We start from the raw sequence: 15,817 nt of genomic DNA, 5'->3' as shown, positions 1-15,817 counted from the left end.
ATACGGCTTGCGATATCTGACGGCTTGAACGGCGTGTGTAAATGTCGCTAAGGCGAAGACTACCATCATGATGTAGGCTGCTGCTAGATTTGGACAGAAGTCCCACTTCGTGTCAGTGACTTCGAGTGCTGGATATGGCTATGAGTTAGAGAAACATCACAAATGATATGAGTTCATATATACTGACCATGGCATGTCCGAGGCATACTTGGGATGATATAAGGATGAAACTGCAGAGAATGTAGAAAAAAGGAAAGTGAAAGAATAAGACTTTAGTAAAGGGGAGTTAAGGAAGAAGTGAGAAGTTGGATAAGATTAAAATAAGGACTTTCTCAGGAGAAATTCAAGAAGACTTAGATAGACTTCTGTTTATGAGAGGGCCTTTAGCTATTTCTGATGTTCCGGAGCAGCCAGCTTGAGCTTTAGAAAGATTGAAGTGCCGTTTACAAGAACAACCGTGAGCGGTTGGAGATTTATGTCCCAATCCAAAATTAATGGTGCAACCCTTGCATAAGAGAAAATAGATTTAACAACGTTAAGGCCGGAATTCGTCTCGAAACAAGATGCAGGGTATGCTTTGCAGATCTGCAACTTATCCCGATCTAGGATAGATTGTGCGATCCCTACAAGAAAGATCAAGGGACCAACGCCTTCAAAATGGGGCTGGCAACTATGCCGTCTTAGTAAGATTTGATTTGCGATAATCAAAACAGCTCGATTTCTACCTTAATTGCGCTTGGGGCAACCGGGGCATAACTCCATCTACAGAGGGATGCAGTAAGCTTTCATCTAAGCTACATGGAGTAGTAACTAATTGTTGTAATTTAGCTCACGTATATAGCGCTTGGTTCCTTTGAGAGTGTATGTGGGTGGGCGGTAGCCGCGGAGGGCGTGTCAGATTTATAACTTATCCTGATTAAGCATGACTTACACGATCCCTACAGAAAAGGCTTGTTCTTACACCAAGTAATTCTAGTTCGAACTCTAGTCCCGCTTACGCCTTGAATTTCTTTGGACGACGTCGCCCATGTATTTTCGGGCGACGGCACATAGGAACCGAGACGATAAGGGCTGAAAGCCACACCTCTTTCATGAATCCTGCGTCTGTGCGCTTGATCGGACAGAGTAGGGTTCAGGCGAACTTTGCTCTAGTGAGTTGTTTGTCTAATTGCCACCGTCCCGAATCTGATGATGATCAAATATCACGAACTGGCAAAGTCTCTAACTCCATCCGCTCAATCCGCATCCATTGAGTTTTTCAGGTATTAAACCATGCCTCCTTCCTTGACTTCAAGACGCATTTCAGAAAACATCGTCTATATGCGCTTTCTAAACAGCTTTGTTCAACTCAATCCCAAAATGATTATCTCTCCCAGACTCGCCATTCTGTTCCTGGCGTCGACAGCCAAGGCTCAGACAGGCATAGGCCAAACATTGAATTTCAACATGAGCAGCGAAGTCGCTCAATATTACGGTTGCAATGAGACATGCCAACAAGTCCTCGCCATCTCAATGCAGCAGACCTTGAGACGCTCGGAACAGCGTTCAACTTTGACTTCTACGCAACGGCAGATGATTTCTCCACGTCGAAGCCAGGGGATCTACTAAAGCTCGCTGCCATCGCCAGCTCTCATTTGAATGTCCCTGCTGGAATGGCCTCTTTCCGATTTCAGTATTCTTCCCGGAACCTCGATGGATCCCCTGTCCCCTCGACCGGATTTATTGCCTTCCCGTTTGCAAAGCCTACGCAAGGTCGAAAGTTAGGCCTAGTCTTGACTGTCATGTCCTGTTCTGATTTGATCTAGTCTCACTGCCGAGTCGCTAGAAGTGTAATTTTAGTTGCACTGGGTCACAGCTCCATTCATAATAGCCCAAATGGCTCTCACTCTTGTGATATTCTTTATCCACTTGCGCCTTGGACAATCTCAAATAGATGCCAGTCGACTTAATTTTCAATGACAGGCTTTACTGGAACATGACAGAAGGTATTTACTTGCAGACTCCAGACTTAACTGATTACGGCTCCTTATCTCAGCCGTCATACTTAGAACAGGCCGGTTTAGAGAAGAACGTCAAGTAGCAGGACCCGAAGCTCCTGGAACTGCCTCCCAAGCTAGTTGCAAGTTTGCAATATAGACTTCTACAATTATAAACCCTTGGCTTCTAATCTTCTGCAACAACGAGGTAACGAGATGTCTGCTCGCTAGGTCCCGCACTTCAATTCCAATGACTACAAGATGCTGAATATAAATCACGGCCTCGAGCCCACAATACTGCAACCTGTTCCCGACGTGGTTCAAGGCAGTTTGCGCGTAAGCCTGGATACCTGACTCACGCAAAGCCTCTTCGGAGAAAGGAGCTTTTTGCCAGAGGAAGTGGGAAAATAGCCGAAGTGTACCTATCTTCAGACACAATGAATGGGCGTGGAACATGTCATACGCTGAGTCGTGAGCGAGTTTTGAGCCGCTTAACAGTTCGTCAAACCTGTCAATAGACTCGAGGAGCTCTACAGCTTGCCGCATGATATTTTGCCCTGTTGCTAGGTGCTTGACGTAAGTTGAGGCCTCGGCACAGTCCGAGCAGGTACAGTCCATTGCGTCATGGATGAACCCAGGAACGCGAGTAAACTGCCTCTCTTGATCAAGCCAAATATGAGACATGGAAATTGAATCAGAAAACTAGGCCTACGTGTATCGGCGACAAGGGTGAGCGGGCATACTGGACATTGATATCAGTCAACCTCGCGACAAAGATGCATACACACTCGAAGAACCACGTATCCTGTTCCCTGTTGATAGGAACCCCGCCCACCTTGACGTCTTGATATGTTTTGCACCATTCTGCATTTGCAAACGTCGTGCATTCATCGCGCAATAGTTTTCCTACTCCTTGAAGAAATCGAAATACCAGAAGTGTAGATTTGTCAAACTGTGTCGAAAGTCTATCAGGACCACGAGGGTGCACAATGTAGAAGGCGACCTGGTCCAAGATCTGCAAGCAGACATTAGTGCTCCGATTGCTCATTAACTATTTATAGTTGTTAATCATAGATTGAGGTATCCAGGTCCGATGGTAGAATACCTGCATGATACAAAACAGGAGAGTCAACAGAAACAGGGAAGGGTCAGTATGCGCGTCGGGCTTTTGGATGCGCGTTTGAATCGTGGCATAGAGCTCGTTTTGCTCCGTCTCCATGAGCACATCCCCCTGTTGGCTCTGCGCTGGCTGTTGGCTATTGGTGACATACACGTCGCCAATAAGAACAAGAGCCGCCCGAATACTCTCGTCCTCTTGGGAGAGCCGCAAGAACACGTCGGTTGAGAACAGATCCGTTGTAGGCGACGGGCAAGTCCCGACAAATTCGTAGGCGCGACGCAGGCAGAGCTGGAGCTGGCTTTCATCTGGACTGGCCACGGCGATTGGCAAGATGATGTCAAGCTGCGTTGCCATCTGGGGTGTTCGATCCTGGCACCTGGTCACGCGCGATCTACAGGCGCTGCATGGCGTTCGGCATCACACTATCAGACGGGGCCAGCACGTCGAGAAGAAAAGAAAAGAAAAGACAAGGCGGCATGGTCGTGGCTTGCCTTTGTTCGACTCACGCGGCACTGCTCGCACCGATGGGCGGTGCGGCGTTTATCCAATGGACCGGCAGTCTTGAATCGAGGGTGTCTCCACGGACGCATGATTCGCGTGATGTTGTTGGAATTGAAATGCTGCAATGAGGCAAAAGTACTGAAAATACAATTCTATATGGATTGGAATGATGGTAAAGGTCGGGATTTTCGGACCATGTCAAAGGATCTAGCTGTATCTGGTAGTAATCCCACGAACCCTGTTCAAGGTTTCATCTGGCCTGCGCCTCCGCAAGCTGAAAGTAGCTCAATTCGGAAAGATATCCAATAGTTGGTGACATGGCTTGATGTATCGCATCGCAGCCCTAGGTCTAGACCTATTCCACAGCTTACTACCTGCACTGATGCTTCAGTTGATAGGAGGACAAAGGTTTATGCATATTTACGATAGGCTGGGCAATAGTGTGTATTATTACCCCACTTGGAATTTCAGCGATACCTACTACAACGAAATAAATACGCCTCGAAAGCCATCGCCTAAAGCCCAGTGAACCAGCGGCCACACTAAACTCAGTACGGATACATTGGGCTCTCGTTCTACACCGCAATCGTGCATCTACTGTCCACAGGCCCTTCGAGACCAAAATGTGCACGCTAAAAGGGTTGAACTGATTCTGGCAGTGAGGGTCACGGCAACACATTACACGATGCACTCGTCCATATTCGTGATAATGTGCTGCAGATAGACCTTCATAAAAGTATGATCCAGCCACCGAGCTCAACCCTCTTTAGTTAGCTACACGTGATAGTAGGTAAAGTATTCGTGGTGGACAACTATATATATTCAGCAAGAGTCCGGATGAATTGCTTGACCAAACCTCAGCATTTACCATCCCACTTCCAATTCTATCAAGGAACCCACTCCATTTACAATTTCCCAATCGCACACAAACAGTCATGGCGGCAGCCGCTGGTCAGGTCGCCGGCACTGTCGTCAAAATCGCTATCAGTTCGATCGAAAAGGAACAGGCGGACCAAGCCGCCGAAGAGCGCCAGAATCAGATCATGAGCGCGTTGAACAACATACAAGACACGCTCCAGTCCATCCAGGTTCAACAAGAGCAGCTGACGGATATCGGGATGCTGTTCTCTTCTCTCACAATAATTGAGACCTGGCAGAATGACTATCCTATTGCCGTCCAAAACAATGATACCAACGGGATTAAGAGCTATCTTCATGCCTTTAATAGCAAGGGTGCAGAAGGTGCTGCGTATAATGTCCAGAATATCTTCAATGTTTTAACTGGGCAGGATGCCTCCCTAATACACATCAGACCCCGTATTCACAACAGGTCAACCTTGTGCACCAGCCCCATCGTGCCTCTCTGCCACCAACAACCACTCTGCAGACTAGTCGCATCTAGCCGCGGCGACTTACCTTGATGACCTTGACAAGGCCCTCGGGTGGGCGTTCGGCATGGCGGGCTTTGCTTTGGCATGCCAGATAATCGCGTTACAAGGTCAGTCAGTATCTCAACCTTTATACCCTGCTGAAAGCGCATCGTTAAGCTGACCCAAAAACAACAGACCTTGCAGACAAGACTACAACACACGAAGAGATCCAAAGGGAAGTTGAGCAACTCACGAGTCAGTTTACTGCCAATGTAAACGAGGTCTTCAAGACGGCATATAAACAATTTCCGGCATTTGTCAAGAAATTCAAGCTCAGCTACCAAGACGAAGGGTCGAACCTGACCAATTGGTTCAGAATGTGGCGTAATAATTCCCACGTCAAGAACTACACGCCTATAGCAGGCGGGCCACACGTGATAAATCCATTTGATGAGTTCCCCAACTCGGGCTACCCTGCGCAGGCTTTCGAGGTCTACCCAGCGCCATGTGACGACGCTGAAGGTATCTACCCTGAGGTAGAGTTCAGATTTGACGAGACAAACCACCCGCTGAAGGGTCTCGCGACAATTTACTCGCGAGATGGCGATCTACCCCTCCTGACGTACCTTATTGAAGGGCGGATGGGCTTGACGACGACGACGGATCCAAGTTATTGGGATCCAGGGGTTGACACCAACGGAATTCTAAACATCCCCTTCAATGTATTGCCTGTGAGCACCAAGCATTCGCATACTGATGCTCCTGCATTCGTCCTTTTATTAAGTAGAGGTGTTAATACCCAAGGATGGCCTTGGGATATCGGGAGCGCTTCTCCTCTGGAGTATTGGATCTTACGCGACGATGGGACTATACAGTCGCCATGGGTGAGAACAGATGGTGGTCCGGCACTGCCTCCTGGCCAGCAGCCAACAGCGCCTGGCCCTAATCCAGTAGATGATGGGCAACAGCAATCGCAGTGGAGACCTGATCAATTTGTTAGTTAAATTTGATTATTGTAGACGAGGATATCTAGAGACCTGTTTCAATCAAGGTGTATTCAAAGCTAATTGTCCTAAAGCCCGGAATCACGAATTATAAGAGCATCTGGCATTTTACCTAGACCTCAATCAGCATGTGACTCACCAGAAGCAACCAGCGAGGTCAGGAACTCACGCAAACATGAGGTTAGAGATAATAGAACCTAGAATAAGTCTGAAGATGGTGAGACCGGCGGTCGGTAGACATGTAGAGAGATACCCAAATTCTTGGTTTTATGTAGCACGTTTTACCTAATCGCCGAATCAATATAGTCTAGCTGTTACACGTTTTTACTTTCCCCTTCCTCCATTAGCAACCAGCCCTGGAGCAACATCAAACTATTGACCCACCAATCGCCTTCATTCTAAGCTGCTTGAACCATTACTCTGCGGCCTCACTGACCACAGAGATAGTCTATCTCTGACTGCTTATGCAGAGCGAGTTCCAGTGGGCTGGCCAGCAGGAGGGGTTCCACTGCCCGAAGGAGGTTGACCTCCCTGGCCACCGCCACCGCCGCCTCCACCAATACCACTGTCCAAAGCATGGCCACCATCGCTAGCCAAGTATCCAGCGACACCGTAGTACTCATCTGAGGTGTAGTCCGCAGTAGTGTTGATACCAATCTGAATCCAAGCAAAGATTCCATCCTGGACAGAGTCTCCCAGGTAGACGTACTGAGGGAAGGGGTCATAAGACTCATCGGCCTGAAGGACAGACCACATATCCTCCTCGTTGGTGGTCACTTCGACAGTGTTGGTGTTGTAAGGAGCAAGAGCTTCAACTTCTTCACGGAGATCCTCGGGCCAGAAAAGCTGACCAATGTGTTGAACAGGGCTGTTATAGACCTGGATTGTGCCATTGGAAGACACCGAGGCATTGGCGTGAGTGAGGAGATGAGTATGGGTAGCGCGTCCCTCGTAATGTCCAGGGAAGATTGTCTCAAACTGAACGACACCATCATGATCGGTGATCTGAATACCACGAAGGAAAGTGGTGTTCAGACCAGCTTGGGAGCTAACGCCGGAGTAAACACCAGTGGCATTGCAGTTCCAAACGTCGGTGGCCAAGTTGGGGACTCCATTGCAGGTGGAGACATCGACGTATTGGACCTCGAGGAACAGAGGCACTCCGTCGCAGAACTCTTTCTCGATGACGTTGGATCGCAGGTATTCGCCGACGATGTAGTAAGGACCGGCAGTGATCTCAGGAGACAGGATACAGCTGGAGTTGGCGCCAAAGACTGTCTCGAGAGGAGTGAACATGTTGTTGTTGGAGACTCCAGTCTTGTTGTGGTTGACAGCCTCCCACTTGACAATATCATCTTCATCACGGCGGTGCTTCTTGGCGGCTGTTGAAGAATATTAGTGCCAGAAAAAAAGTCGAAAAGGGATTTTTTAGCATACCAGTCTTGATTCCAAGTCTCTTGCGAAGCTTCTCGACCTTCTCTGCTCGGCGAGCAATCGAACGAGCCTTCAGCTCCCGGGCATGCAGAGAACTAGAGCATGCGTTCAATGATCGCTGGCCCAAGTTGGCGATAGTGTCCCGAGTCTGGATCTGTCTCTTAATCTTCTGATGATCATGTTTCTCACCAGGATGAGCGGAAACAAGACCAGCGAGAACGAAACCCGCTGAAGCGAGGGACTTGAAAGAGACCATGTTGAACAAAGGATTGATGAGTGAGAAGGTTGTAAAGAAGCATATTCAGAAGCGATTAGGTTAGCTTTTATATATAATACAGTTCATCGGATTGGTGGTTCGGAGAATTACAGCTTACACGTCCGTTACGCAATACCGATCCGAGTGGATGCCTCAGCCTTGGTGGCGGCATAATGAAGGACTGGATGCATTCGCGTTCACTTAGATCTCCCACAACCCGAAAAATATGTGGGTTTTTCGGCTTTTTCAAGGTTACGGGAGCTAACGTCATCTAGATTAGCCATGCGCCACGGAAACATGTGGGGGAAGTAATCCGAAATTCAGATGAGATTATTGGTCGGGGTAAGAGGTAAGAGTGCACTGCCATGACGGAATTAATGCGGTTTTGGTCCGTGGCCTGAAGAACCTGGGATACTGTGGATTCATTGCTAAGGGGTGAAATACAGACTATTCTACTAGCTAAGAGTTGCGTTGGCATATAATTCAAACCATAGCGGTGAGACTAACTCTCGCCATGAGCACACTTGAAAGCCTCTATCATGCGCTGAGCCCCATCATCAGCATACATCATATCTTCCATGTCGATACTGCTCTGGATATGCTCGTAAGCTCTAGGTCGCATCTCCTTCTCGTAAGCAACAATTGCCCGCTCTAGAGCTTCTGCATCATATTTCTGATCATAATGTCCTTCGCGAACCCCAGTTTCGGAGATGATTTGGTCGAATAGTACAAGCGCGTCAAACATGGCTTGGTTCACGCCTTCACCATTTGGAGTAGCGAGATGCGCAGCGTCTCCGAGTAGAACTACGCCAGGAGCGCGTTTCCATCTAGGTCGGCCATCGTGTACATCTTCATCATTAGAAGAGAACAAGGTCTTATCGAGGCGATAGAGTGGCCAAGGGCGCCACGGTCCCTCAGACGCCTTGATTAAACGTCTCAAGTCTTGTGTCCAGTCTTCGTAAAAGCCTCCAGATCCAAGCATCGTCTTTCGCGCTTTGTCCATGTCGTTTGGATCAGCGTCACCGCCAGGACGCGTCAAGGACTCAGGTGCTACTACGCCCATGTACATCCGGTATGAGGCATCGGATAATTGTTGGACTGCGAGGGTGGATTTGGCGCTCATTGCCATGGCTGTTCCTTTGCCTGCTACTTGTTGCGCGAGTTTGTATTGTGAGTTGTCTGGTGATATTCTGCCTTCAATGAACGATTTCCCAGAATAGATGGGCTTAGCATCAGTGATCTGCGGATAGAATTAGTTAATTATTCTCACCAATGTAGGTCATGGAACACTCACGAGAGACCGTACTTTGCTCCAAGCACCGTCTGCTCCGACAATGAGTCGAAAGCCACTCTCAGTCGATCCGTCGCGAAACTTGAGAGTCCAATCACGCGCTCCTCCATTTTCCTTCTGATAAACAGCATCCAATATCTTGCCCCAACGAATACGATCCGTTGGCAAAGAATTGAGTAACAACTGTCGCAGCTGTCGACGGTCTATCTCTGGTCTATCACCACCATCGTCGTCACCCCCGAACGAAGCCCGGAATTTCCCTTGGAAGTCCATCAAAGTCATTGTTGTTGCATCGTACCGGGCCAATAACTTGAACTGGTCGTGGAGACCTGCGCGACGAAGCGCTTCTTGGCCTGATTCTTTGTGGATGTCTAGCGTACCACCTTGGCTTCTAAGGGTTGGTGTTGGGGACTCGTCGCGCTCAAAAACGACAAAGTTAATGCTTGCGGTTTGGAGCAGGCGTGCTAATGTTAGGCCACATGGGCCACCGCCGATAATTGCGATTGGTGGAATAGTTGAGGCTCCCATAGTTAAGTATTTCAAGACGTTGAGGGATTGAAAAGTGGTAAAGACAGGAGGTACCTCACATACATGGGCTTTGGACGTCTTTTATAATTGATTATAGAGCAGATATTGCGACGCGAAAATAGATCTCGCTGCCTTGCGATTTTCCATCCACGATCTCGTTCCATGGATGTGATTGGATAGACACCTACTCAAGCAAAGGTTCGGGTGTGAGTAAAACCCGAGGAAATCTGACGCCGTGACGTCACGATCTAATTTTTGGTGTTGGTTCGGGACTTTCTATGTCCCGACTTGGAAATTGGAATGTCAGTTAACAATTACAATTAAATCTCATTACTGTCAATTGGTCAAGGAGAAAATCCACGCCTCGCCTCCTTTCATTTTCCTAATTTTGAAGTTTTATAGTCTTTGCAGTTGTGAACTCCGTTTTCGGATGTAATTTGTTAAAAGTGGTTGGTTTACCCTACATAGAGCAATGAACGAAAAACATAGCCACGAACGCGTGTGAACGAGCTAAACATAGCCACAGAGATAAGATACCAAGCCACTGTTCGCCAAGCACCTCGAGGACGCAAGCGATGTTCTATTATTAGAATGCAACGACCCTCAATTTACCAATTTATTACATTATCTAATGTACAGAGCATGGGACAAGTGTAGCACAGCTTAAGACACTTTTATAGAAGAGAACAATCGTTACTCTGGCGAAAGAGCTAAGTAGCTGTGGGAACAGGTAAAAATATTGTCCTTCCTTAGTTCTTGATCTCAATCACCTCACTCCTCGTCTCATGCTTTGGGGAGCGATCCACAAGTGGCTTCAAGCCTGGTAAGGCGACGACAGTAATAGCAAGTGCCATCTCAAGCATACTCATAGGGTCTGGAACGGAGACATCAGAAGCTGAGTTGGTATTATCCGAGAGAAGGAAGACTTACAAACAAGATTCTCTTGGCCAGTCCCAACCTTGAGAGTCACAAATCGCACAATGGTAGTGCAGATAGTCAGAGCACCAAGGACAAAGGTAGCAGTGACACCCTTGGAAGGCTGAAGAACACCCTGGACCAGCAGGATGAGAGGGAGGGCGTATACTACAAGATCAATTAGTATCTGGCGAAGCGCGGCAGGCAGAAGGGAACTTCAACATACCGGCAAGATAACAGGCCAAGTTCAGGGTAAAGTTGAGAATGAAGGGCTCAGGTGCATAGAAGACACTGCAAGCACCCTCCTCCTGAGACCACTGAACGGAAACATCCTTTCCACAGAAGAAAGTGTCGTCCCAAAGGATCGCCATGTATGATGCGCAGACAAAGGCAGTGATGCCATACAGAGCCTTTCGCATACCGGAGCTCATGCCGGTGGAGGGGAGGAAGTAGGCCCAGTAAAAAGCAAGCATGCTCATCTTGGGGAAACCCATACCGACATCGTAAAAGTAGTTGGAAGCGAAGGAGATCTGCATAGATAAGTTAGTCGCGTGATGCTTTAAGGAGTTTGACATCGTCTTACCTTGGAGAGCTTGACAGATGTCTCATACTCATCCATGACACCCATCTGGAAAGTCAGAGTGTCGCAGATGATGAGGGCGAGAGCATCAACGGCGGACAGAAGAAGGAGGTAATCGGACCAAGTCAACTTCTCACGCGCACGGAAGAGACGCGCGTAGATACGAAGACCGACAAAGACATAGGAGGCTGCCAGCAAGATCCATTCCGAGATCTGAACACTTGTGAGTATGCTTACCGATGTAAAGGATGACAACCGTAGCAACCTACCATACAGTCCTTTCCATCGATAAAGAACGCCATTGCGAAATCCGATTGTCTTCCACTTCAAAACAACGGGAAATAAAATGGTGCACTCGCGGCAATAGAGAAAAAGAGAAGGAATTAAGGTTCACAGGACTGCAGGTATACTTAAAATTCCAGTTCATGGTGCTTATTTAATACGCCGCATGGTTATAGCACCAGCACCTCGGCTACAGAAGAAAAAAAAGAAAAAACAACAACATCGAACGACCTACTGCATAGAATGCAACACTAAAAGGTCCCTGAAGGATCCATGGGGTGAGTTTTACCCGCTGCAAGTCTACGGCACAAGTCGGGCCATGGACAGGAGGGACGTATCAGGAAAACAATCGCATTTCTGCTTTACGGGATTTTTAACTGAGAAAATGACCGGGGTTAGCATTTGACATGGGGGCTAAAACTGGAGGGGTTGTAAACGAGAGGTGGTAATTGGTCGGGTTGCAGTTCCGTCGATATGCAAACCAGAATAAACCTGGGACCAACGGATGTAACATGGGAAGGAATTTGACAGGGGAAGAGTGTTGAGACGATGTGCGTGTTGGTTGACCTTTGAGTTCTGTGATGGAGGGAGGGAGTCTTTTTGTTAATGCACCAATAAGGGATTCATTTTTGGCTTTGCTGTTGGTTCAAGGTTTTCACACGTTTCAATAAAACTCTGCATTGAACTCAAAGGGTAAGTTAAGAATTCATGCATGATGATCTGATCTATGGTAAACTGTCATATTCTATGTGTATATTTCTTTATTATACATAACTCGGGGTCAGTGAGACCAACTGTTATGTCACTCTTATTCCCGGCCATTTCCCGTTTTGTTGGTCCACCTGCATATCTAATGCGACGCTTACATCCATCCACCACCATCCATACTCTTACAGCACAGATATTCACCCCCGTCCCGAATTCCCCTGCCAGTCACCGTCTTCTCTTCGCTGGTAGGTCACACTTATGCGGGCCGACTTGTAGATACCTTGAAGGTTGGTCAGCTCCACTTCACTGCCGGAGTCTTCTTCGGCGCCCACCGCCACGCGAGCCGTGGAGGCGTACAGTTCTCTGTGGTGGTCACGGCCGCTTGATAGCTTGTTGAAGTGACTTGAGGTTGTCACTGTACCTGAGTGCTTGTTGTAGCCTGAGCCTGTCTGCGTGGTGTTTTGCTTGGAGGAGCGCAGGCCGAGGCCGTGGAGGAGGGATTTGAGGGCGGGGAGAGATACGACGACTATTGCGGCGGCGATCTCTGTCATGGAGAGGACGTCTGAGGAAGTCAGTAAATCTGTCATGACGGAAGACTTGAAGTTGATGATGTTGACTCACAAACATTGGTCCAGGCATGAATTGCCTCGACAGTCGCAAATCTACCAATGCTTGCTCCCAATGTGATGAGTCCAGATGCAAAGATCGCAACCAGACCTGCCTTGTACCGCCTACTAAGCTGTAAACCAAAGAGAAGCGGGAAAGGCAGTGCAAAGACTGTCAATAATGTTAGTGATTACCTGAGCATAACTTCACTGAAATGAACATACCAAGCATGTCGGAGATGAGATTCATGACCCAATCAATCCGGAAGACAGTCTTTGAGTCAAAAGTACTGCACTCTCCATCAATCTCCCAATTGACAGATACGTTTGAGCCGCACCAGAAGGTATCCAAGAAACAAGTCGTGAGCATAAACGACCCCGTCAAAGCAGTAACTCCATAGAGGAATTTTCGTAGCAGCGGTAGTGTTTGTGGAATAAGCTTAAAGTAAAGCGCCAACAACGCCAGCTTCGGGAAGTATACACCCGTGTCGTAGAAATAGTTTCCCGCAAACGAGACCTTCATCAACGTGATCTGATCCTCAATACTCCGCGGCGGCGCACTCGGATCATATTCGTCCATCCCCCCCAAGTTATACGCTGCCGTATCGGTCCCAAATAACGCAGCAGCATCGAGTAGAGAGGCGATGAGAAACCAATCGCTGACGGTGAGACTCTGGTGTTGTCGAATTGTTCGAAGGGCTAATCGAGCGAGCACGAGGAGCGTTGATATTCCGAAGAGCACGGCCTCGATGGGCTGCATCGTAGATCGCGGTTAGCAAGCGAGTCATGGTCTCAATCTTGCCAAGAAATGCAGATCATGGTTCGGATTGATCAAGTCCAGTGGATCAGGACAGATCGGAATGGTAACTTACCACCACGGCCTCTTTAGCGACGCCAGCCATATCTCGAGATACAAAGCAGGCAGCTCAACTCATAAATGAAGAAAACCAAAAGTTGAGATTCAAAATTGAGGTCTAACGAGATGGGGTTGGCGTCGATTAAATGAAAAGCTGAAGCTTTCTTCTGTGACGTCCTGCATACAGCCTGTGTGCGGCGGTGCCGGTTCCGAAATCAGCACATGGGAATCATTACACTACAGCACAATCACAATGAACGGCATCATAATCTTTCACAAAGAATCCAGTACCGGGGCAGGCACACACATGAGCTGACACACCACAAACTTCCGGGCCTTTTGTGAGACGGGTGTCATATGCATCTGGCTAAAAACTGTCAAATCCAGGGGTAAAGTGCTTATGGTGGTCAATGTCAGATCGCTTCGCGACGCCACCAGATACGGGGCGCACTGGCGCAGTTGGTTTACAAAGACATGATGAAGGATATTTTACTGGTAACATGCATGCAATGATCCGAATCACTCTGTCATTAATCTCAACGTGCAGTGGGAAAAAGCAAGGATTCGAAACGGTCGGCGGAAAACGGAGCTTATTGGAGAAAAAGAAAGCAAATTCCCGCAGCGCTCTCCTTCGGCCCTTTGACACGTATTGTTAGTAACTGATTTTCATGCGTCTGCGGCACAGTACAAGGAAATTGTCCGTTGGTACCAATTGATGAATGTGGTGTTGGATCTCGAATAGGGAGCTCGGAGGGACTTCCCGAAGAGATCGACACGCCAGAAGGAACCGGTACAAATATAATCCCTGCATGGCCAAGATACGGGGCAGAGCATGGGTATTGGCTAATGTGCTGCTAACCGAGGAGTCTCGGGCCGTAGGGGTTTATTGGTTGCATGCCGCTTTTTCCGAGATCTGAAACGGTAAAGAGGCGCTCGAGTGAGAGACAAGCTTTGCTGCAAGAGGTTTATTAGGAGTAAAGCATGCTTTGATCAGCATTGAATCGTCGCTTGGGATTATCTCCATGATTGAAGCGCAGATCACTGAACCGTGAACTTGGCTCTTGGGACTCTGTCAGAATGCCATTCCAGTAGCCGAAAAATGACATGCAAAACATAAAGAAAAAGCAATAACTGATGGGCTGATGTTATCGACAATCATGCCATGCCCCAAAACCAACCAGTCTCAAAACGTTTAGTCAACATTATAAAACCTCCTGCCAAACACTGGTCGAAACTAAACCGACTGAAACAATCCCAGGTCCGTTCCACTTAGTTCTAGAGCTTCACGACGTTACACTTTTTAACCTTAGCTGAAAGCTTGTCTTTAGCCTTTCACAACGGGCGCAAGACCCCTTACCCTTTTCTGTCTAGACTAATCTACCAGAGTGCCGAAATTAGAAGACCTTTCGCGAGCTTCGGAGACTTCTTTGTCTGGATTTATTGTCCGGCGGCGAAGTTGAAAGTTTTAAAGGGCGCTGTATACGTGGTATTCTGGACGGAGAGTGGTGAGGCTTTTGATGGAATCCGCTGCGGCTGAAGTCGAGGTTACATCGTGGGCTCGGGTTCGCATTCTAGAGACCCGAGTCTTGCCGCAGAAGCAAAAAAACCTTGGCTAAAATGGCATGTCAAAGTACAATGCGGAAGCGAGTAATATTCGAAAAGCAAGCATTAGAAAGTGTCAACTGTAATCCAATCACCCGCTGTCATCTCGCAGAGTTTGGCATTCCCGAACATCCGAGCAACAGCATAAAACTATACCTTGTCTGGAAGATTCGGCCTATCCTGCCCCGTTCGGCATTCAGAAAGCTCAGCTCTTTATACTGAGGCGAGTAAACAGTCATCAATGGCATTAGTGCGGACCTGAGAGGACAGCAACTCATGTAAGTGTGCTGACAAGACTAGGTAACGTTTTACTCTAGCATGGGTCCAATCAGCATACTTGAGAGCATCAAGAGAGCCCGTTTAACGGATCTGGCGTTAGTGTAGTACCCTCGTGACATATAAATCACCTAATCCCCTCTGCTCTACACATTTCGCAAACTCCTCATCCTGATGCTGGGCATAGCAACTGTACTCTGACTTGAAGATGACCTCAATACCTCGCCCTAAAAGGGTCAGGCGACTATGAATCCTCAACCATTTCAAACCTATACACAGAGACATCCATCGTGGCATGATTAAATTTAACGAGCTTGAATAGATGGGGTGGCACCCTTATGCTATATAAACATCACGAGACTTGGTGACCGCTGTCAGCAACCTACGGCAGAGACTGGCGAAGCAAGCACATAAAACTTGAGAGTCCAGAACGCCCGAAGAACTCAAACAGCTTTGGCGCGTGCTGCCTGAGTCTAAATGGCACTGTGTCATAGGGTATCATAGTTTAAGCTT

The 15,817-nt window shown here is 47.9% G+C and overlaps 7 protein-coding genes across 9 annotated transcripts; 2 read left to right on the top strand and 5 right to left on the bottom strand.

The window, feature by feature from the left end:
• Positions 1–1,487: 1,487 nt before the first annotated feature.
• On the top strand, positions 1,488–1,805 carry FOXG_18349 (uncharacterized protein; the record flags this gene model as incomplete). The annotated part of the gene is made up of 1 exon (XM_018398422.1): positions 1,488–1,805. One exon carries the CDS (start codon positions 1,488–1,490, stop codon positions 1,803–1,805), a length of 318 nt encoding a protein of 105 aa, XP_018236208.1.
• An 865-nt stretch (positions 1,806–2,670) lies between these two features.
• On the bottom strand, positions 2,671–3,450 carry FOXG_18348 (uncharacterized protein; the record flags this gene model as incomplete). The annotated part of the gene is made up of 2 exons (XM_018398421.1): positions 2,671–3,027; positions 3,082–3,450. The coding sequence occupies 2 exons, from the start codon at positions 3,448–3,450 to the stop codon at positions 2,671–2,673; spliced, it is 726 nt and encodes a 241-aa protein (XP_018236207.1).
• A 1,082-nt stretch (positions 3,451–4,532) lies between these two features.
• On the top strand, positions 4,533–5,971 carry FOXG_02580 (uncharacterized protein; the record flags this gene model as incomplete). The annotated part of the gene is made up of 3 exons (XM_018380038.1): positions 4,533–4,914; positions 5,000–5,095; positions 5,172–5,971. The coding sequence occupies 3 exons, from the start codon at positions 4,533–4,535 to the stop codon at positions 5,969–5,971; spliced, it is 1,278 nt and encodes a 425-aa protein (XP_018236206.1).
• Positions 5,972–6,433: 462 nt separating this feature from the next.
• On the bottom strand, positions 6,434–7,661 carry FOXG_02579 (uncharacterized protein; the record flags this gene model as incomplete). Its single annotated transcript, XM_018380037.1, has 2 exons — positions 6,434–7,353; positions 7,409–7,661. 2 exons carry the CDS (start codon positions 7,659–7,661, stop codon positions 6,434–6,436), a joined length of 1,173 nt encoding a protein of 390 aa, XP_018236205.1.
• A 369-nt stretch (positions 7,662–8,030) lies between these two features.
• FOXG_02578 (uncharacterized protein) lies at positions 8,031–9,602 on the bottom strand. Its single transcript, XM_018380036.1, has 2 exons — positions 8,956–9,602; positions 8,031–8,901 (listed from the first exon to the last, which is right to left on the bottom strand). The coding sequence occupies exons 1-2, from the start codon at positions 9,478–9,480 to the stop codon at positions 8,164–8,166; spliced, it is 1,263 nt and encodes a 420-aa protein (XP_018236204.1). The 5' UTR covers positions 9,481–9,602; the 3' UTR covers positions 8,031–8,163.
• A 285-nt stretch (positions 9,603–9,887) lies between these two features.
• Positions 9,888–11,511, bottom strand: FOXG_02577 (uncharacterized protein). Its single transcript, XM_018380035.1, has 5 exons — positions 11,245–11,511; positions 10,979–11,188; positions 10,622–10,925; positions 10,411–10,563; positions 9,888–10,354 (listed from the first exon to the last, which is right to left on the bottom strand). Exons 1-5 carry the CDS (start codon positions 11,275–11,277, stop codon positions 10,230–10,232), a joined length of 825 nt encoding a protein of 274 aa, XP_018236203.1. The 5' UTR covers positions 11,278–11,511; the 3' UTR covers positions 9,888–10,229.
• A 391-nt stretch (positions 11,512–11,902) lies between these two features.
• Positions 11,903–13,586, bottom strand: FOXG_02576 (uncharacterized protein). 3 transcript variants are annotated; one of them, XM_018380034.1, is made up of 5 exons: positions 13,443–13,527; positions 12,796–13,324; positions 12,587–12,742; positions 12,323–12,527; positions 11,903–12,245 (listed from the first exon to the last, which is right to left on the bottom strand). In XM_018380034.1, exons 1-5 carry the CDS (start codon positions 13,470–13,472, stop codon positions 12,191–12,193), a joined length of 975 nt encoding a protein of 324 aa, XP_018236202.1. In that variant the 5' UTR covers positions 13,473–13,527; the 3' UTR covers positions 11,903–12,190. The 3 variants fall into 3 exon arrangements, with proteins under 3 accessions (XP_018236202.1, XP_018236200.1, XP_018236201.1); XM_018380032.1 differs by having other exon boundaries at positions 11,903–12,527; positions 13,443–13,586; XM_018380033.1 differs by having other exon boundaries at positions 11,903–12,527; positions 12,796–13,443.
• Positions 13,587–15,817: the final 2,231 nt, after the last annotated feature.

This window comes from Fusarium oxysporum, chromosome 5 (assembly GCF_000149955.1).
Source record: "Fusarium oxysporum f. sp. lycopersici 4287 chromosome 5, whole genome shotgun sequence".
In the NCBI taxonomy this organism is placed as follows: domain Eukaryota; kingdom Fungi; phylum Ascomycota; class Sordariomycetes; order Hypocreales; family Nectriaceae; genus Fusarium; species Fusarium oxysporum.
This window is presented reverse-complemented; position numbering and strand designations above follow the sequence as displayed.